The 21,762-nt window shown below is 40.3% G+C and overlaps 2 protein-coding genes across 3 annotated transcripts in view; both read left to right on the forward strand.

Annotated features, from left to right (window-relative positions):
• The window catches only part of LOC146482337 (uncharacterized), a 53,363-nt gene extending 36,015 nt beyond the window's left edge, over positions 1 to 17,348 (forward strand). Inside the window, exons 1-2 of one of the 2 annotated variants that reach the window (XM_085107183.1) lie at positions 10,146 to 10,252; positions 13,916 to 17,348. In XM_085107183.1, coding sequence (XP_084963309.1) covers positions 13,940 to 16,870 — 2,931 coding nt within the window. In that variant the 5' untranslated portion in view covers positions 10,146 to 10,252; positions 13,916 to 13,939 and the 3' untranslated portion in view covers positions 16,871 to 17,348. Of the gene's footprint in view, positions 1 to 10,145; positions 10,253 to 13,915 lie in introns of those variants that run through there. The other variant, XM_085107184.1, reaches the window with a different exon arrangement.
• The window catches only part of LOC146482336 (uncharacterized), an 88,514-nt gene that overhangs the window by 36,054 nt on the left and 30,698 nt on the right, over positions 1 to 21,762 (forward strand). The window lies entirely within an intron of this gene.

The raw sequence follows: 21,762 nt of genomic DNA on the forward strand, positions 1-21,762 counted from the left end.
CTACTTGTCTTACAAAACATGGATACCAAAGCATTTTATAAGGCGCAGAATATACTCACTCCTCTACACGAATAACCATAACTGTGACACCAATTCCAGGCTCTCGTGGTAGGAAAACTGAAGACTAAACATCAAAACTTGATTTTACAAACAGTCCATTTTAAATCAGCCAATCAACGCTTCGCGACCATTGGGCTTCAAATACCCAACCCTGCCGGGCACGAAGCGTTGATAGGCTGATTTAAAATGGACTGCATGCTTAGAATTCCTTTGGTCCCTGACTTTGCTACAGATCATAGTCTGAAACCGACCTGGAGCCTTTAGCTCCGCTTATCTCGGAGGAAATTTGACGAATTAAACTCAAACTCGGCCACGACATGGCGAAATATGTATTTAATCGGATGCCGTTGAAGAAACTGCAAGAATTTTTCAAATTTTGCGACAATTCCGGTTTGAAGTAACGACCCATAGCGGTCGCCGGACAGTAAACGCGCCAAAGAAGGTTTCTACGGCTCGGAATGGCAAAAAAACACCGCGCGTGACTCAATCAACATTTCCTTGAAACTTTATTTCAACATAAAGGTTAAAAGGCAACTTTAAATATCGCTACTCAGTAAAAATTTCAACCGATCGTGTCGCGAGAATGTAAAAACGCAAGTTGCAAACAGTCATTACACTGCACAAACAGAGGGTGGTCAGCCTGTGGTCGGACAGGGGCATGTTGTTTCATTGAATTCAGTTCCAATAGAGAGATTTTGCATCGCGTATACGTGAGACGCGAGCGGCAAAAATGACCACGTGACCACGATTTACCCGCCATTTTTCGCGTTTGACGGTTGCCGGTTGCCGTTTCTACGTGAAAAGAGGCTATTTCCTGTTTACCGTCTACGTGAGAACTACGTAAGTATTTCTTCCTTGTTTTCTTATACACGTTATAAGTAGTTGATTGTTGGAAAAAAAAGTACCCCAATAATTTTTTCCGGCAAATCATACTAGGGCAAATTAAGTTTCATGTTTAAAAATCCTTTATAACTCACTCCTTACCGCACTTTTCTTCATGAGCTCACCACAGTAAGTCGCGAAACATCGAAACTCACAAAATTCCGGCTAAAGTCAAAAGGTTCACGCTATTTTACGTGAAACGTAAAACAGCAAGATGACGTTTGCCGTTTCACGTAAACGCGATGCTAAATCTCTCTACTATAAAAATATTTGCGTGTATGAGTGACGCTAATTCCATACGACTAAGTTCTCCGTGACAATTGTTTTTTGACAGTTTTTACTTGTTCGTGTGTGAGAGGTGAAAATTTTTCCCAAACAGTTTTCCTTGATAACTGAATTGTATTTATCTGTCTCAACGACTGACAAGTTTACTTGAAAAATGTTTGGTGGTGGCCGCAACAGTCTTTTTCACACGAGAAAGCGTTACTTAAAACGTTTTCTGACAATTTTTACTTGATCTCATGTAAAGAGTGAACGTGTTTATAACAAGTTATATTTGTCAGTGTAATGGACTGAAGAGGCTCCTTCAAGTTTCTTTTGTTGGCTGCTACTAGCAAGTCAGCATCTCCCTAGCTCGATACCGGCTGTCTCTTGACGAATCTTATTGTTCAAGAATTGGCCTGCCAGTTTTTCAAGAAAGATACTTGACAATAAAAGAAAAAAAACATTTGTTAAATTTTGTCGTATGCACGTACGTAGAAACAAAACTTATTGCATAAAACAAATGTTCGGATTATCAACAGATTTGATAACTTAAGGTAAATTGGCCACCTTCAAGCGATAGCCCTTCATTCGACAAAGGACTAACGCTCCAAACGTCCGCACTCAAGTCTCTTTACGGTGGCCAATTTACCTTTAATTATCAACTCTGTTGATACAACCAAGCATTCATTTCTACTCCCCACCGACGCAGCAACGCAGTTTCTTTAGAAACTAACCCCCTTATGATATAAAAAACTTGACAAGTAAAACTTACAGTTCATTCTAGAGGCAAGTTTTGCCGCTTAAGTGAATTCCATTTTTGTGAGTGCGTTTGAAAAAGTTGGCAAGCACTTGACGCATTTTGCGGTAAACGCGAAAAAAAAAATTGTCATATAAAACATTATCAATGCCATGGCGGCACGCCATTAATTTATTAACTACTGTTCAGCAAGGAAGCGACTTTGATCACCACGAAAAAAGATGATTTCATCTATTTTAAACCTTTTAACGGTCAAACCGGATGTTCTTCTTTTCCGCGCAACTTTGCAGACTTCCGTCGCGACATTGGTAATTTGATTGGCAGTTTGCTCCGAGCAATTTGCAATTGGCGCGATCAATTTGCAACCGAGCTGGTCGAAGTCGCCGCGCCAATTCATCGACAAAGATGTTTCAGGTTCTTGTTCAATACCTTGGCGGCAGATATGCGAGCTTTTATGTTGATAAAGCAATCGATGATTATCACAAGCTACTCAAGAGGGTCACAACGGTGATTCCGTATTTAAAACAACTTCAAGCTGAACAAGTGAGACTCGCGTACAAAGAACTGAAATATTGATCCCGATGAATGTTTACACATGACACATGGTCCAGACATAAACGTAATGTAATCTCGAGTTTTCATGAGGTTTTCACTCTTCAGGGGTAACGGTAATTTTCTTGAAAGTAAATTGCAGATCGTTTCTCAGAATATAAAATGTCGCCAATTGTTGAACGAGAAGGACGATTGGCGATGTAACAAATTCCCTCGTCGACAAGAGCCTGCCGAATTTCTGAAGTTTGAATACTTGGTTTCTTTGTCTTGCAGTATTCTACAAACTCGACAACTTCGGGTGTTGAGACTGTTCGATCTTTCCAACCAGGTTTACCCGGCAACAAGGTTCCAGTTCAAAACTTAATATTTACAATGTTGGTAGCGATTTTTTTTTTGAAAGGCCAACACCTTCAGGAATTGGTGCTTGTCTAACACTAGACGACCACAAGGCAATAATTTCCTCCCTTTTTTCAACCGAAGTCGTTTTCCTGCAATTGATATAAGCCATTTTTTAGCGCCGGTTGAAATGTTTCACAGATCGCGCGCTAGACTGCTAGACAGTCCAACAGTGAACCGGAACTGAAAATTAGAATTTGTTCGCGCCGGTTGCAAATTGATCGCGCCAGTTGCGAAGTTCTTCCAGCAGACGATCCCAAGGGCGAAATTTCCTCCCTTTTTGAACCGAGGTCGTTTTTCTGAAATTGATACAAGCCAATCTTGACCGTATTTTTTTTAGCGCCGGTTGAAATGCTTCAGAGATAGTCCAACAGTGAACCGGAACTGAAAATTACAATTGGTTCCCGACGGTTGCAAATCAGTGATCGCGCCAGTTGCAAATTGTTCCGAGCAAACTGCCAATCAAAATACCAACATTGCGACGGAAGTTTGCAAAGTTGCGAGGAAAACAACATCCGGTTTGACAGTAATTTTTGGTTCTATTGTCTTAATTCACTTCTAGTAAACCTAGTATATAGGTATACATTGATTTCTTCTTGTACATAGTTCTTATTCCTGTTTATATTTTTCGTGTTTGTAAGATTTTAACTATTTTGTGTAACAGTATAGTAGGTCCTGACATCAGCCCTTCGGCTGCCAATCCCCTAAATAACCTACTTATCAAATTAAGTTTACTTACTTACTTACTTACTTACTTACTTATTATTATCAATTATTAGAGCCGTTACATTTTTGTCACTCCTACTCTGGCCATGTAGATTTCGATCCTCTTGGCAAATATCGGCCAATTTGAAATCTTCTCTGCCATCTGTCCACTGTACTAACATTGCAGTTTTAACTGTGTTTCGCTCATTCTGAGTGACTTCTTGTACAAGCACCCCTTTTCGTTAAAAAAAAAAAAGTGATCCGGAAAGAACAAGTGCTACGGTTTGTTTCTTTGGGTTGTGGGGTTCCCTGCATCCGCAGGTCACTTAAAGTTAATGCAATAAAAACAGCAACATTTCCAATGCTTGAGATCTTAATTCTTTTGCTAAAGTTTGTAAACGCCAAAATGGTAGGTAACAGGCGCCAAGGCTTTCATGCACAAATTCAAATTGATGGCAGTTTCCGGTGAAGTCGTCCCTTATCTGAGCTGATTTTCCAAAAGGTGACCGGAAAGTCAAAGGGCCACATCTAGCAGTTACCCCTCCCCTGACGCCCACCGCTGGCTGGACTTCTGCTTCAGCTACCCCAGAATACATTAGACTGTGAGAGGCTGCCTGGGTTTGATCTTTCACCCTAAAACAAACCGACATGTTCCTTAGTGACCACAAAAAGAAGTCTCTTTGACTGGGAAATCACTGAAGAAAAAAATCCGGGGGGAACAACATAACCAGCCAATTCATACCCACCACTCCCTCCCTCTCCACCTTTGGGCTCCTGACCCATCTTATGTCATCGGTTCTCAAGGCCAGACCCTAGCCTGTTTGCTGGCATGAGAGTCGACGCCACTCCCCCCCCCCCCTCCCACAAGTTTAACCCAGCACAAGGCGTCGAAGTTTCTTGGCTGTTTTCAGCTCAAAGGCAGACTTCGCCTCCCTTTGAGCTGAAAACTTTAGCAACCTACTGGAAAATCAGCTCAGAGATAAAGCTCTTGTAACATTTTGTAGGGTCATTTTGGTGGCGGATCTAAGGTGAGGGGGAGGGGGGGAGGGGTGGTCTGTGTCCACTACATTAAAACGAGAAGTTTTCATAAGGATTAAATCACAAGCGAATATGGTATTATTCCAATTGCGGCTGGTTTAGCTATAGGTTTTTTTGGATATTCATTAAAAGGAAAAATGTCGTTTTCCTAAGTTGCGGTCACATGACGGTCTCTTCTCTAAAACACTTTAGTGTTTTGAACTGAACGGCCATGGATCGAACATGTGTCCGGCAATTCACAGTACAAGCTGTGTTTTTCAGAGCCCTAATTCATATCCATGCAGGTCTGCACTTGCCCCGTGAGGTCGCGAGTTCGCGGCAAACGCCGCAGAAATGACCGAGCCCCTCGTGATTATGTCTACCCTATATCTGCCGCTAGCTGTTGTCAGTTTCCCAGCAAAATTGAGTAGTTTTACGTTAGTATCAAAGGCCGGAATTATTTTGTACTTTTCTCATCTACGTATTCACTTTTTTAAGAAAAGATAAACGTGAATCTCAGGTTTGCCGTTTGCCGTAAACGCGACTCTTAATCTCCCTATACTATATGAAATAGTGTCTTTTCCCTCGTCAGAAAAGGAGACGTTTGTATTGAGGTTATTTGTAATGTTGTGTCTTTATAATTTTTTTAGAACCTTGGACTTTTTTTATTTTTTCGTTTTCTTCCTAAGAAATCTAACAAGTCTGAAAGTATTTCCGAACATTTTCGGGTTATTTCTCTTCTTAGGTTTTGCTTTTCACTGTTATATAATCTAAACTGGAATTTCCGGTAAAAAGAAAATTGACTAAAAAAAAGGAGTGCATGCACATAATGACCCTACTGAGTTCTTTCCAGTGTAACCGGAACCGAAGTATGCTTCTTAATGTGACCTCATTTAATATAATTCAAATTGCACAAGCTAATGGTTCACACTGGTGTGTTACCACTAGGCTATTGTTATTGTTATTAAGGGTGCGTTCGATTGACCCTGTTACGGAATAGGAATACTTACAATAATGACAAGAAATCCCTCATCACAGGGTTTTTGGAGTTACAGTCCAGCCTTCCTGTTAACGGACACCCTTAGGAGCAAAAAAAGTGTCCGCTTAAGCGAGGTGTCCGCTTATAGGAGGTTAAAAAGGCTAAAAATGGAGTGTTTGTATGTAGCTGAGAACATGACCAAGTGTCCACTTATGAGAGGTGTCCGCCTACGTGAGGTGGCCGTTAGGGGAGGTTGGACTGTACTGGAGTACAAAGTCGCTCTTTAAAAATGATCATGTGTCGGCGAATGTTTGCAGAAATGTTTTCGCTAATTTACTTAAAGAGAGAAATCTAAGTACTGTTTCGCTTATTCTTATTTCGGAATACAGTCAATGGAGCGCGATCTAAGAATTTACATGAATCGTCTTTTAAAGCGTTTTCTAAAATTATGTGCTCAAATTTCGACATAGCATTAAACTTTAATTGCCATTTTCAATCTCAGTATAGTTTTTTTCTTTTCTGTCAACAGGAATACTGAAATGTCTGGGTTTCAGGAAAGTTTAATAAAGAAAACCTATGTTTCATTGTTTCTCAGTTCAATCAGCCACAACCTACCTACCTTCCTTCCTTCCTTCCTTCCTTCCTTCCTTCCTTCCTTCCTTCCTTCCTTCCTTCCTTCCTTCCTTCCTTCCTTCCTTCCTTCCTTCCTTCCTTCGTTCCTTCCTTCCTTCGTTCCTTCCTTCCTTCGTTCCTTCGTTCCTTCGTTCCTTCGTTCCTTCGTTCCTTCGTTCGTTCATTCCTTCCTTCCTTCCTTCCTTCCTTCCTTCCTTCCTTCCTTCCTTCCTTCCTTCGTTCCTTCGTTCCTTCGTTCCTTCGTTCCTTCGTTCCTTCGTTCCTTCGTTCCTTCCTTCCTTCCTTCCTTCCTTCCTTCGTTCCTTCGGTCAGTCAATCAATCAGTCACTCATTCGTTCGTTCGTTCATTCGCTCCTTCGTTCTACCTTCATTCATTACGTGATCAATGTAACACTGATCTTGTTAACGTTTCAGGTGCATTATTTTTCCCAAATGCGATAATCAGGAATTGGGTAAAGATTTTGCTTGGCACTTGAGGTGGGGGTAAACGTGAATTTGAATGGAATTTTAAGAGGTTTGAAGAAGAGATAAAAGAAAGAAAACGATTTTTAAAACATCAACAGACATGACAGTTGATACCCACGCAAGAGCACTCCAGGTTTCTAGTGAACTAACTTGGTATCCGTCTATTAATTATTAACTACAAATTCTAATTTTAAAACTTCGCTAAATCTTCAATATTTCTTATTTCTCTTAATTTAACCAATCCTTCTAGAAAAACTATCTCCTCCCAAATATACCCAAAATTCACCTAACAAGATGCCCGTCTAATGGCATTACACGGAATGCTTAATGTAGCCCCAATTATTCCCCATTGTATGTTTCGCAGATATTTAAAAACAATCCTCCCTTGGCAATTGAAATAAATGTCTGAATGGTTTTATTCAGATATATTGCGTGATACTTATCGTTGTGTTACTAGGAATCATACCAGAAATAACTATGCAATAACGTCATGACCCCGCTGAACTGGTCTGGCCTCCTCTAGCTCTAATCCTTTGCGTTGATTATTCGATCTGTTTATTAAAAGCGGAGTTTCTTTGCTGTGAACTCTCCCAATTTCCACCGTTTCAACTGTCGAGTACTACCTAGAAGTTATTATTTCGATTTACTGCTTGAAAAAGGTTTGTTTTCTCTCTGAAAACGGCAGATCAGAGTCTTAAATTCATACATGTGGCCGCCATTGAACAAAAACAACTATTCGAAGTGATGACTTGCTTTGACGTCACATCAACAACAACAACAACAACAACAAGCTTTATTTGCATGACTATAACAAATACAGTATTGCAAAAGCTATTCATAGCTAATAATTGATTCGTTAACTAATTCTTAAGATAACTTAGGGCCTCTTCATATGATCCCGGTTGACCGGGCTAGCCCGCTTACCGAGATCTCGCCTTATTGCTATTTCTTTTGTAAAAAATTCGATGTGTTCATATGAGAAGGCGGGCCAGCCCGGTTACTGAGATCTCGGTTTCAGCGACCGAGATCTCGGGAGTCCGGGACGAAAATTTTCTCATATGAACACGCCATCCCGGTTACCGGGATGAAGTCTATAACCAAACATTCGCGTCTTAAAACGGATATATTTGATTATTACGACTTATTTCTGAGCTTTTCTAGTTCAAAATAATTCCTTTTCGTGGAAGAGATAAAGATATAATACTTTTGAGGTTTGTAGAACCGATTAAAATGAGAAAATTCTTGCCGGGCTTGTTCGGTAAATGTCACGCTCGATTGACCGCGTCACCACTTTTCATCTCGGTAACCGGGATGAAATTTCCCATATGAACGGACTGCAAAATTCATCCCGCTTACCGAGCCATCCCGGTAACCGGGATCATATGAAGAGGCCCTTAAAATAAAATAAAATAAAATAAAGTAACTGAAGTCTTTGCTTATTTTAAACTTTTCATACAGTAGAAGTAATCTTTCCGGAGAGAAGTTTATCTCTCAATTCGAAGCACGAGGAAACAAATGAAATTAATTGAGTGTTTATAAAATAGTCTGTTGAGTTCATTATATGCGATAGTAAAGTTTCTTTTACTAATAGTCGTGTAAATGGAAGGCTAGGTTTTATTTTAGAAAAGAGGTAGAGCGGATAAGTGGGTCCCCTCCCTCGTGATATATGCGCCGATAAAAGATTTTGATTGGGCTGTTTTTGTTCGAGACAATCAGAACAATAAATCCCTTCTGGGAGAGGGTAGAATTTAATCAAGGTTTAATGAATAAATCAAATTATGATTTGACGTCACACAGGAAGGGATGAGTGGGTCCCCTCTCTCGTGATATGTGCCGAATAATAGATTTTGATTGGCCTGCTTTTGTTGAAGACAATCAGAACAATACATCCCCACTAGGGGAGGACATATTTTAATGCATAAATTAATTTGTCGATTTGTGACTACGACGAAGAAAAAGATACCCGACCGAAACCTAGACACGTCATGCCCTGCGGGCATTCCGTGTAAAAATTCACAAAACACCCAACAACATAGATTTACGGGATAAGCAGAGAGTTTTTGGATTGCTTGAAACGTGAAAGAGAGATATTTCCATTAAACCGATTTTAAGCGGCATGGAAACGGCTTTCAGGTTTACCCCCGCCTTAAGACGAACATTTTCAAGAAATTCCTTAATGTAATCGACATCAACCTAAAAGATGTCAAGAAATCCACGAGTTCAAGACTTCTGTCAGAGTTGTGAGCGAAAACAGTAATTTTATAGACGTGAAAACTGCAAAGGACCGCGAACGATAATGCTGCTAGTTGACGTAGGATCTACAAGAGACCTAATCAGCCAAAAATAAACTGTAACACAAACTGCAAGGCTGATACTACGTGAAAGAGTTGACTTTGCGAGACAACAACCCGACAGAAACCGACAAAACAGGGCTGCAACCGTGGACAGCTGTTTCGTTCTTATTGGAACTCGCCCGCGCGTTTTCACTTGTAACTACTTCAAATGGATGTATCTGGCATTATAAATTCGATTTAAATGTTAAGAAAGCTATGTTCTTGTCCCCCTTTAAGGTGGGGGTAAACGTAAATTTGAATGGAATTTTAAGAGGTTTGAAGAAGAGATAAAAGAAAGAAAACGATTTTTAAAACACCAACAGACAGTTGATACCCACGCAAGAGCACCCCAGATTACTAGTGGACTAACTTGGTATCCGTTTATTAATTATAACTACAAATTCTAATTTTAAAACTTCACTAAATCTTCAATATTTCTTTTTTCTCTTAACTTAACCAATCCTTCTAGAAAAACTATCTCCTCCCAAATATACCCAAAATTCACCTAAAATTCACAAAACACCCAACAACATAGATTTATGGGATAAGCAGAGAGTTTTTGGATTGCTTGAAACGTGAACGAAATATTTCCATTAAACCGATTTTAAGCGGCATGGAAACGGCTTTCAGGTTTACCCCTGCCTTAACTTCTGAGTCTTCTCTAAACGCTAAACGCAGTAACTATGATGCATAAAGTTGTTGACTGCGTGCATTCAACAGAGGAATGTGTAGCGTGACATGGTTGTAGCAACAAACAACAAGACTTTGCCCTTGTCATGTCTAGGAAATGTCGCCACTTTCGTGCTGCACGCAGAGTAAGAAGAACGTCACGCTATCTGTCACGTGAACATAGTCGCTCGCGAGTATCTACCGCAATAATAAAGTTTCTAAAGTTTGCGATTTTCACTATTCCAGGAACTCTTTACGAGATCTGGCTTTCTAACAAGCTCGCGGAATTTTAGTAAACATGTAATGGTGCAAAAAGATGTCGCCGAGAAGCGTTGACATGTGTCATGATTAAAATCGCGTGATCTGAACACGTGATGACTGAAAATAGACGAATACGTCATGTCTTGAAGTCGAAAGTGAAAGTCTATCAAATGTCCGCAGTGTTCATTTTCAGTGCAACAGTTCTCTTCTTACAATACTAATAACTGCTGCTTGCTGATATAGTTTACTCCGAAATATTAAGTGGAAACTTAGCAAACGGTAAGTATTCTTTATTACTGACGTTGGTTTCGCATTTATGACCCATTTATCCTCATTTATGGCTGACATTCCAAGTAAACTAGTACAATTCCTACCTTCTCCCATGACACTCAAGTCAGAAATTTGCATTTGTTTATTGAAGGTTTATTATATCAATCATGCTGCTTAAGATGGGACCGAAAACAAATCGTTTCCTTTGATTCATTCGACCACTTCGGTATAGCACTTGGCGACGGTACACTTTAGAGTCCAAACAAGAACGAATCGTGAAATTTGGTTCAATTAAACTTCGGAGTACGTATATTGATATTCAACTAAAAGCTATTTTAAGAGTGTAGTACATCATCTCATCATCTGTTGCTGTTTGTATTTCACCTTTGGTTTGTGAAGGGAAACATCCTATCAAATTAATATGTACTATTCTACTAAGAATGTCTCAATGCATTAAATGTTGGGGTGTCTAGAAAACGAAAGCAATGGTGCGGAAATTGAATAGCGAGTTTACGCAATAGGACGGCTGATTTGGTGGGACGGCAAAATTGTGCTTGTGTGACCAACATGACGGCCAAGTATTCATGACTCTAGATTGTAACATTCCTACCGCTCGTGGTTTTCAGGTTCTCACAGATGAGAGAACACCAGTTTTAGTCGCAATCGCCTAAAAATGTGAAGGTACTAAGATGTCATGTTGATCACACGACGATATTTGACCATTCCCTTCCGTCAGCCGTCGTGTTGCGTATAACGTCAGGAGGACGTGTTGCCTTCGTGCAGACGTCTCCTATTTCCTTTTTTACGCACGGAAAAGTGCAATAGGAGACGTCTGCAAAGCTTCTGCAAGCATCCCAGAGGGCGTGACGTGACACAACAAGCGAAACTGGGGCGTTATTTGTCTCCTTCGCAGCCGTTGGAGGGAGCGTGTTGCGTGACGAGCTCAAACGAAGGCTGTGAAGGAGACTAGAGTGTTATGTGACTACAGACAAAACCAGACATTTGTAGCTTCCGGGGGCAACTGATTTTGAAGTGAATTATTAAAGCTCATCCAGTGGAATTTCCCAATTGCAATATATAATCCTCTTATTTTCGAGAGACACTGATTTTACAGCCACAACAGCAATTTTGCTTCCTCTTTTGTTTCGCAAGATCCGACATTCCTGCCATGCAAAAGGGAAGAGCTGTCTGTTGTCAACAATGCAGGAAACGCTAAAATCTTGAATTGAACATGCGTAGATCAGAGGCACAGCAACCACATAGGCACATATACACGTGTGTTAACGTTCCCTTCTACAAACTGAAAATGGTTCCAAAAATAAAAATGAATTAAAATAACCAAATAATCTTAGAATCTTTAGAAGATCGTCAGAAGATTTTTCTTGACCGCAGCTCGATGTATTTAGCGAGACAAAGCAAGAGATATCCAGTTTTAATCAGGTTATACTGGCTGCTTAAAAAGTCAACCTAAGGGGGTTAGCATTGGTATAGCTTCCCTCGCAGACCGTCTTTTGGCTCGTCACGCAATCTTTACTTCCAACCGTTGGTTTGTTGGGAGGAAAGATTGCGTGACGAGCCACAAGAGAGTCTTCGAGGGAGGCTAACCTTGGTAAGGTCCTCACTAATTTTGCAAATGTTAAGGTTACCGGTCAGTATAAAATGCAGACTGCAGACTGCAGATTGCAGACTGCAGACTGGGTATAAAATGCAGACTAGGTATAAAATGCAGACTGAGACCAGAGCCATCTCTTGTCAAATACAGGATACATTTCCGAGATCATCTCCCGCGAAATCGACCATATTTTTGACCCATTTCTCAACAGTTTGTTTTCTTTATCTCGATTAGGTAGCTTTCATTTCCTGAGGCCCTTTCTTCACAAAGAAGACTCCATATTAATCGCTTTGCATTAGTTCGTAAACAATTTTAATACGCCCATGACGGTTTTCATATTATAAGGAGGGAAACAGACTTGATTTCCGAGGGGGGCAAGCAATTTTAAATCGACAGATTTTAACTTGTTTCTTTGAATAAATAATGTCAAAGACATTGCATACCTTCAGTATTCTAGCAATACATGAACACATATTTTATTCAAAAAACATTCTGTTACATCCACTTGCCGATGTCACCAATGTCATGTTGACGCAAAGCGGCGAAGAGGTCGACGCCGTGCAAAGTAAAGGTCATGTGTCGGCGTTATTGCTTACGTCATGATTTGGGGCTGTTTATTTCAATTCAAGGTTGACACGTTTCGAAAAGAATATATAAAAATGTCAATTTCATGGAAAAGGATCTTGACAGGCGATTGACACTAGTGTAAGTTAAGTTGAAAAATTCAAAATGCATCCTATACTTGACGAAGAGACGGTTTTGGTCTCAGTCTGCAGTCTGCAGTCTGCATTTTATACCTAGTCTGCATTTTATACCCAGTCTGCAGTCTGCAATCTGCAGTCTGCAGTCTACATTTTATACTGACCGTTAAGGTTACCCGATACTTTCAGAGGTGTCTCGCGTTTAAGCGATGTAGCGCGTCCAGTTTAAACTGTAGATACCTAAACCCCTATAAACCCTTATAGAGCTGACTATCAAACCATACCAAGAATTTTGAAATAAAATAAATTGTCGAATTTTTCACGACCTCTAATTGCGAGCGTCCGAATCACCTTTTAAAAACTACAAGTCAAAGTGAATTTTTTTTTTTTGCTAATTTAATTTGCTCCTCAGTTTCCGGACCCAAATCGCTAAAAAAAACGTGTCTGCGTTTTGCCATATTCAATCGCAGTGAAAAGTTATAGAGCATTTTCGAAATAGGATGAAAAAAATGTGGAGTAATCGTACAAAAATCGCTCTTGGAGAAAAAATATTTCGAAAGAAAAAATTCGCAGACACGTTTTTGTTGTTTATATGTTAAACTAGCTACTGTCCAAATTTGAAGGCAAACGAGCAAATTCCTTTTGAGTTTTAGCTCTTTGAAGTGGCTCCCCCAAGTGAAAACAATTTATTCGAGAAAACAGCGCTAAAAATTCGGCAATTCATTTTATTTCAAAATTCTTGGTTTAGTTGGATAGCCAGCTGTATAAACTTTAATTTGATATGAGGGTTCAGGTATCTGCAGTTTAAACCGGACGCGCTACATCGCTTGGACGCGAGACACCTCTGAAGACACCTCTGAAGGTACCGGGTAACCTTAAGGACTGGCGTTTCTCTCTTTTCCAATATTTCGAAAAGCACGGCCTTTCTTCTTCAGGGTATGTTTGAGAATGACTCTGTGGCAAGATACGTTACAATTTTAAACAGTTACAATAGATACCTGAAAAAAGGCTAAAGTTACATAAACAAAAACGTCACAATTTGAAATTTGAAAATACAACTGGTAAATAAGTATAAGCTAACGTTAAAACGTGGTAGACGAAAACAAAATACGTAACAATGAGTTAATTACATAACTTAGAAAGATGAAAGACGGGAAAAATGTTCATGTTTCATCTCTCCTATTAATACCTAAGGGTTCAATAGTTTGACCTCTGTCGATGAGGTATGCCTCTCTAGCTTTGCGTACACTGGATTTGATGGGTTCCTCGCTTTGACTTGTAGAACAGAGCGTCAGACCTTGAAACAACCCACCAAGAGTCCACCACGCGTTTGCTAACAGCAAAGTATTGTTTTTATAGAGCTATAAGTCATTCAAGCTGAATATGGCCACTGCAACAGAATTCAGCGATGAACAACTCAACTACTTCAGGATTTGCTATATCACCACTGATGTACTAGCCGAGGGTCTCCGAACAATCTTCAAACAGGAATGGGACAACCGCTACAGGACTACATTGGGTGAATGGAAGGACGAGCCAAGGAATGGATTGGATTTCTATAATGGGGAGTCTCCGCGAAACCAAAGAAGAAATGCGAAACTTTTAGCGACCATGATAAACGGAAATCGAGCTGAGTGGGATTGCACCATGCTCTTTTACGCCATCTTGTACTCGGATTGTATAGGCAACGGTGTTAACGCAGTTGTCAAGTCAAATGTAGATGACCTCAGGACATTTCGTAATGAAGAATTTGCTCACATCCCACGAGGCGATCTCTCAGAGCCAGAGTTTAATAATGCCATAACTAGAGTTGATGTTGCATTCCAAGCACTCGGCCTCTCCCCCTTGCGAATTAAGGAAATCAGAAACCAGGGAGGTTTTCCAACGGAGGAGTTGACAAAGATCTTGAAAAAGGTTGACGACCTCCATCAGGAACTTCAAGAGAAAGAAGAAGAAATTCAAGAAAAAGTATCGCAGCTTCAAGAAAAAGAAGACGAAAGAAAAGTTCTTGAAGATCAGCTTCGGAATGAAGTTTCGTCATTTTGCATTCTCCCTCCCAAGCCTTCACACGACGTTGCCGGTCGAGAAAATGAGGTGACTAAAATAACCCAACAGCTGAAAGAACTCAAAGAAGGCAACAAAAGCCGCTTAAGTTACCTTTACATCTCAGGCAATCCTGGAAGTGGCAAATCTCAGTTGGCCGGCCTCGTCGCAAAGAGATTTTTCCAAGAAGTCACAAACACAACATTTGTAATGACTCTTAATGCTGAAAGTCTTGACTCACTACTAGAATCGTTTGTCTCTTTCGCTCGACTGTTGAAGTGTTCAGAATATACAGTTGCAAACACCCTAAGTTCTAAGGATTCAGGGACAGAGGAGAAGATTGGAAGTCTAAAGACGTTAGTTAGCACAAAAGTTGAGCTCTACACGTCGTGGCTACTGGTAGTCGACAATGTTACGAGCATACCTCAAGTAAGTGTTCATTTGCCAGAGCCTGGGAACGAGCAGTGGTTAGGAGGACAAATGCTGATCACAACACAGGACACTGCTTCCATCCCTTTAACAAACTCTTTGATCAGCCACATCTCAGTTAGCGAGGGTATGGAGCTATCTGATGCCACGGCCTTATTAGCCAAGCTTTCTGGTATCAGTGACAGTGAGATGGAAACAGAAGTCGCGCGGACATTAGACTATCAACCTCTTGCTTTAGCAAGTGCCGCTACATTTGTCAAACAAGTTCGTGAGAGCAAAGCATCTTCGAAATATGGCTGGAAAGATTACCTGGAAAAGCTGAACAAAGGCCAGCGTGCTGACACTGAGAGCCTTCTTTCTGACACAAACGCAAGTTATCCAAAATCCATGACTGCAGCGATTACATTAGCCGTGAAAAATGTGATGTCATCAGACAAAGTCTTAAATCACACATTCAGTTTTCTTTCGCTCTGTTCACAACAACCATTAAACCTTGAAATTGTGGTCAACTATGTTCGGAATGCAGATGAGGAATTAAAGGATGACGATATGATTCGAATGCGGATTCAAAAAAGCCAACTGCTGTTAATGGAAGAGGACGATAGTAATGTCTTCGTTCGCGTACATCAAGTTGTGCGCTATGTGATTAAATCTGAAACTCAAAACTCTTCGGATTGTGAAAATTGCAAAATCTATCATGGGGCGATTACATCTTTTTATCTCTTCATAGATAATAACTCGTTAGATGACCTTGAGTTTGTTGCTGAAAGCAGGCCTGTTGTCCCTCATTTAAAGTCCTTATGCACCGATATTCAATCTACTTATAACAGAGACGATCTAGTCCAAGTCGTCGAAAACTTGACGTTGAATATAAGACGCTATCCAGATTATTTGATTAGGTTTAGCAGGATATGTTTTGACCATTGCGAGTTTAACACAGCAAAAGGGTTCCTGAAAGTAGCTTTAAAATTACTTCGGCATGATGGCATCAATAGAGACGGAGATGCTTTAAGAGCCAATTCCCTACTTGGTAATGTTCATCGTGAACTGGCTGAGTTTCACCTTGCCCGACAGTGCCACGAGCTTGCTTTGGCTATTCGAATACAAAAGCTGGGAGCTCAACATGTCGATGTCGCCACTTCTTACAACAACTTGGCTAATGTATTCCGTGCCCAAGAAGATCTGGAGAAGGCGAAGGAGTATCATGAGCGTGCCCTGGCTATTCGAATACAAAAACTGGGAGCTCAACATGTCGATGTCGCCAGTTCTTATAACAACCTAGCTACTGTACTCAGTGACCAAGGAGACCTGGAGAAGGCGAAGGAGTATCACGAGCGTGCCTTGGCTATTCGAATACAAAAACTGGGAGCTCAACATGTGAATGTCGCCACTTCTTATGACAACTTGGCTACTGTACTCAGTGACCAAGGAGATCTGGAGAAGGCGAAGGAGTATCATGAGCGTGCCCTGGCTATTCGAATACAAAAACTGGGAGCTCAACATGTCCATGTCGCCAGTTCTTATAACAACTTGGCTACTGTACTCAGTGACCAAGGAGACCTGGAGAAGGCGAAGGAGTATCATGAGCGTGCCCTGGCTATTCGAATACAAAAACTGGGAACTCAACATGTCGATGTCGCCAGTTCTTATAACAACTTGGCTCGTGTATTCGAAGACCAAGGAGACCTGGAGTTGGCGAAAGAATATTTTGAGCTTGCGCTGACTATTTTGATGAATAAACATGGTCCTGAGCATCGTGTTGTAGCCACTGTTAAACGCAACTTGGAACGGTTATGTAAGAAACATAAAAGAAAGAAAGTTGCAGATTGCCAATTGCTGTGACTGCGGTCAAAGCATGGTTTTTACGATTTTATGAGAATACTTGGATTTTGTGTTGTAAAGTTCGGACCAGAAGTATTTAATTGCGATGGAAAACGAATGCTTCGGGATGGAATACAATTTTAAATATAAATGAAAATTCATAAAAGGAAGGCCAAGCTTGTCACGATTTCTTCCGGTTTTGTTTGGCTAACTTCGAGTTTTTGAAAACTTTAATTGTAATCTAATGCATATCCCTTTCTTATATATAATGCTTCGGCGTGCCAGGTGAGATATGCGCTAGATGCGCCGCATACATATTAAAAGATTTTAACATTTTTTTAAAGTAATTCACTCGAGAATTTATTCTGTTGAATGATGAGGTCATTCGCCGGCCCAGGCCAAGATTGAAAAGGAGCCAAGTCTCTTTGGACATGCTCCACGCTCATCACAACAATAAAGTGTGTTTGTTGCGGTTTAGTTTTATCCTGGGTTCAATATTTTTTTCCTTTGTTTTTGCATATGATTATAAAAGAAATAGAAATAAAAATTGAACCACAACATGTTGTTTCGTAAGCATAGTCGAGCGAAACGTTAAACATGGCAGACTGTGCGAAAACTGAAGGCCTAGTTCTCTACGATCACGCGGGTCGAGTTATCGCGCGAGGATGTGACTTCTGCGCGCTTTTGCATGTTTCGCTTCTCGCCGACTGTCACTATCAGAATTAAGGAACTACTCGTAACGTGACATCACCACACACAGGTCAGTGGTTTGAGTATGAGCTCCACTCAAGTCACGTTTCTGGACAGTATGAATCTCTAGGCATGGGGTGTGTCGTATAAAATACATAGGGCTGGGATGCTGTTTTATAGCCTTACAGTCATAGCATACAGTTTTTTTAAACGTGAACCTTTTTTTTTTAAGTGTACTTGCATGCACAAGGTGTAAATTAGATCAATTTAAGTTAAGTAGCACTTGTTGAAGAACTGAAATAGATTATCATGGCGTGCTCAGTGGAGCAGCTATAATGAAGCCTACCAAACAAATTGTTGTCATCTGTAGTTTCTTCAAAACATAGTTTATGAAAGGAGTAAAAATTGGTCGGGTTTATCGGTCAGTGCTTGTTGACTGACTTATAATAGGTCCGAGTCAATACTGAATGATCCTTGTTTTTAATGCTGTATACGATATACGAGAAACATTAGTTTAATGGGTTTTAATGTTTTCCACTCGGTTACTTTCTTTTGTAATAAGGTAATTTTTTGTTAATGTTTAAGTTTATAAACTTGACAGTTTTGAAAATATTTGTAACTACTTTTTGCGATTCTGTAAGTAAAGCTACTTGTCTTACAAAACATGGATACCAAAGCATTTTATAAGGCGCAGAATATACTCACTCCTCTACACGAATAACCATAACTGTGACACCAATTCCAGGCTCTCGTGGTAGGAAAACTGAAGACTAAACATCAAAACTTGATTTTACAAACAGTCCATTTTAAATCAGCCAATCAACGCTTCGCGACCGTTGGGCTTCAAATACCCAACCCTGCCGGGCACGAAGCGTTGATAGGCTGATTTAAAATGGACTGCATGCTTAGAATTCCTTTGGTCCCTGACTTTGCTACAGATCATAGTTTGAAACCGACCTGGAGCCTTTAGCTCCGCTTATCTCGGAGGAAATTTGACGAATGAAACTCAAACTCGGCCACGACATGGCGAAATATGTATTTAATCGGATGCCGTTGAAGAAACTGCAAGAATTTTTCAAATTTTGCGACAATTCCGGTTTGAAGTAACGACCCATAGCGGTCGCCGGGGGTTTCTTGCCTGCCTTTACTCCCTTTCTCTAGTACCGGCCTTCGGCCGGCAACACTGTAAAACAGTAAACGCGCCAAAGAAGGTTTCTACGGCTCGGAATGGCAAAAAAACACCGCGCGTGACTCAATCAACATTTCCTTGAAACTTTATTTCAACATAAAGGTTAAAAGGCAACTTTAAATATCGCTACTCAGTAAAAATTTCAACCGATCGTGTTGCGAGAATGTAAAAACGCAAGTTGCAAACAGTCATTACACTGCACAAACAGAGGGTGGTCAGCCTGTGGTCGGACAGGGGCATGTTGTTTCATTGAATTCAGTTCCAATAGAGAGATTTTGCATCGCGTATACGTGAGACGCGAGCGGCAAAAATGACCACGTGACCACGATTTACCCGCCATTTTTCGCGTTTGACGGTTGCCGGTTGCCGGTTGCCGTTTCTACGTGAAAAGAGGCTATTTCCTGTTTACTGTCTACGTGAGAACTACGTAAGTATTTCTTCCTTGTTTTCTTATACACGTTATAAGTAGTTGATTGTTGGAAAAAAAAGTACCCCAATAATTTTTTCCGGCAAATCATACTAGGGCAAATTAAGTTTCATGTTTAAAAATCCTTTATAACTCACTCCTTACCGCACTTTTCTTCATGAGCTCACCACAGTAAGTCGCGAAACATCGAAACTCACAAAATTCCGGCTAAAGTCAAAAGGTTCACGCTATTTTACGTGAAACGTAAAACAGCAAGATGACGTTTGCCGTTTCACGTAAACGCGATGTTAAATCTCTCTACTATAAAAATATTTGCGTGTATGAGTGACGCTAATTCCATACGACTAAGTTCTCCGTGACAATTGTTTTTTGACAGTTTTTACTTGTTCGTGTGTGAGAGGTGAAAATTTTTCCCAAACAGTTTTCCTTGATAACTGAATTGTATTTATCTGTCTCAACGACTGACAAGTTTACTTGAAAAATTTTTGGTGGTGGCCGCAACAGTCTTTTTCACACGAGAAAGCGTTACTTAAAACGTTTTCTGACAATTTTTACTTGATCTCATGTAAAGAGTGAACGTGTTTATAACAAGTTATATTTGTCAGTGTAATGGACTGAAGAGGCTCCTTCAAGTTTCTTTTGTTGGCTGCTACTAGCAAGTCAGCATCTCCCTAGCTCGATACCGGCTGTCTCTTGACGAATCTTATTGTTCAAGAATTGGCCTGCCAGTTTTTCAAGAAAGATACTTGTCAATAAAAGAAAAAAAACATTTGTTAAATTTTGTCGTATGCACGTACGTAGAAACAAAACTTATTACATAAAACAAATGTTCGGATTATCAACAGATTTGATAACTTAAGGTAAATTGGCCACCTTCAAGCGATAGCCCTTCATTCGACAAAGGGCTAAAGCTCCAAACGTCCGCACTCAAGTCTCTTTACGGTGGCCAATTTACCTTTAATTATCAACTCTGTTGATACAACCAAGCATTCATTTCTACTCCCCACCGACGCAGCAACGCAGTTTCTTTAGAAACTAACCCCCTTACGATATAAAAAACTTGACAAGTAAAACTTACAGTTCATTCTAGAGGCAAGTTTTGCCGCTTAAGTGAATTCCATTTTTGTGAGTGCGTTTGAAAAAGTTGGCAAGCACTTGACGCATTTTGCGGTAAACGCAAACTACTGTTCAGCAAGGAAGCGACTTTGATCACCACGAAAAAAGATGATTTCATCTATTTTAAACCTTTTAACGGTCAAACCGGATGTTCTTCTTTTCCGCGCAACTTTGCAGACTTCCGTCGCGACATTGGTAATTTGATTGGCAGTTTGCTCCGAGCAATTTGCAATTGGCGCGATCAATTTGCAACCGAGCTGGTCGAAGTCGCCGCGCCAATTCATCGACAAAGATGTTTCAGGTTCTTGTTCAATACCTTGGCGGCAGATATGCGAGCTTTTATGTTGATAAAGCAATCGATGATTATCACAAGCTACTCAAGAGGGTCACAACGGTGATTCCGTATTTAAAACAACTTCAAGCTGAACAAGTGAGACTCGCGTACAAAGAACTTAAACTTGGAAGTTACAGAAATATTGATCCCGATGAATGTTTACACATGACACATGGTCCAGACATAAACGTAATGTAATCTCGAGTTTTCATGAGGTTTTCACTCATCAGGGGTAACGGTAATTTTCTTGAAAGTAAATTGCAGATCGTTTCTCAGAATATAAAATGTCGCCAATTGTTGAACGAGAAGGACGATTGGCGACGTAACAAATTCCCTCGTCGACAAGAGCCTGCCGAATTTCTGAAGTTTGAATACTTGGTTTCTTTGTCTTGCAGTATTCTACAAACTCGACAACTTCGGGTGTTGAGACTGTTCGATGTTTACCCGGCAACAAGGTTCCAGTTCAAAACTTAATATTTACAATGTTGGTAGCGATTTTTTTTTTGAAAGGCCAACACCTTCAGGAATTGGTGCTTGTCTAACACTAGACGACCACAAGGCAATAATTTCCTCCCTTTTTTCAACCAAAGTCGTTTTCCTGCAATTGATATAAGCCATTTTTTAACGCCGGTTGAAATGTTTCACAGATCGCGCGCTAGACAGTCGAGTCCAACAGTGAACCGGAACTGAAAATTAGAATTTGTTCGCGCCGGTTGCAAATTGATCGCGCCAGTTGCGAATTTCATCCAGCAGACGATCCCAAGGGCGAAATTTCCTCCCTTTTTGAACCGAGGTCGTTTTTCTACAATTGATACAAGCCAATCTTGACCGTATTTTTTTTAGCGCCAGTTGAAATGCTTCAGAGATAGTCCAACAGTGGTCGGAACTAAAAAATTAAAATTTGTTCCCGACGGTTGCAAATTGATCGCGCCAGTTGCAAATTGTTCCAAGCAAACTGCCAATCAAAATACCAACATTGCAACGGAAGTTTGCAAAGTTGCGAGGAAAACAACATCCGGTTTGACAGTAATTTTTGGTTCTATTGTCTTAATTCACTTCTAGTAAACCTAGTATATAGGTATACATTGATTTCTTCTTGTACATAGTTCTTATTCCTGTTTATATTTTTCGTGTTTGTAAGATTTTAACTATTTTGT

This window comes from Pavona decussata, unplaced genomic scaffold, assembly GCF_977016875.1.
Source record: "Pavona decussata unplaced genomic scaffold, jaPavDecu1.1 SCAFFOLD_46, whole genome shotgun sequence".
NCBI lineage: Eukaryota > Metazoa > Cnidaria > Anthozoa > Scleractinia > Agariciidae > Pavona > Pavona decussata.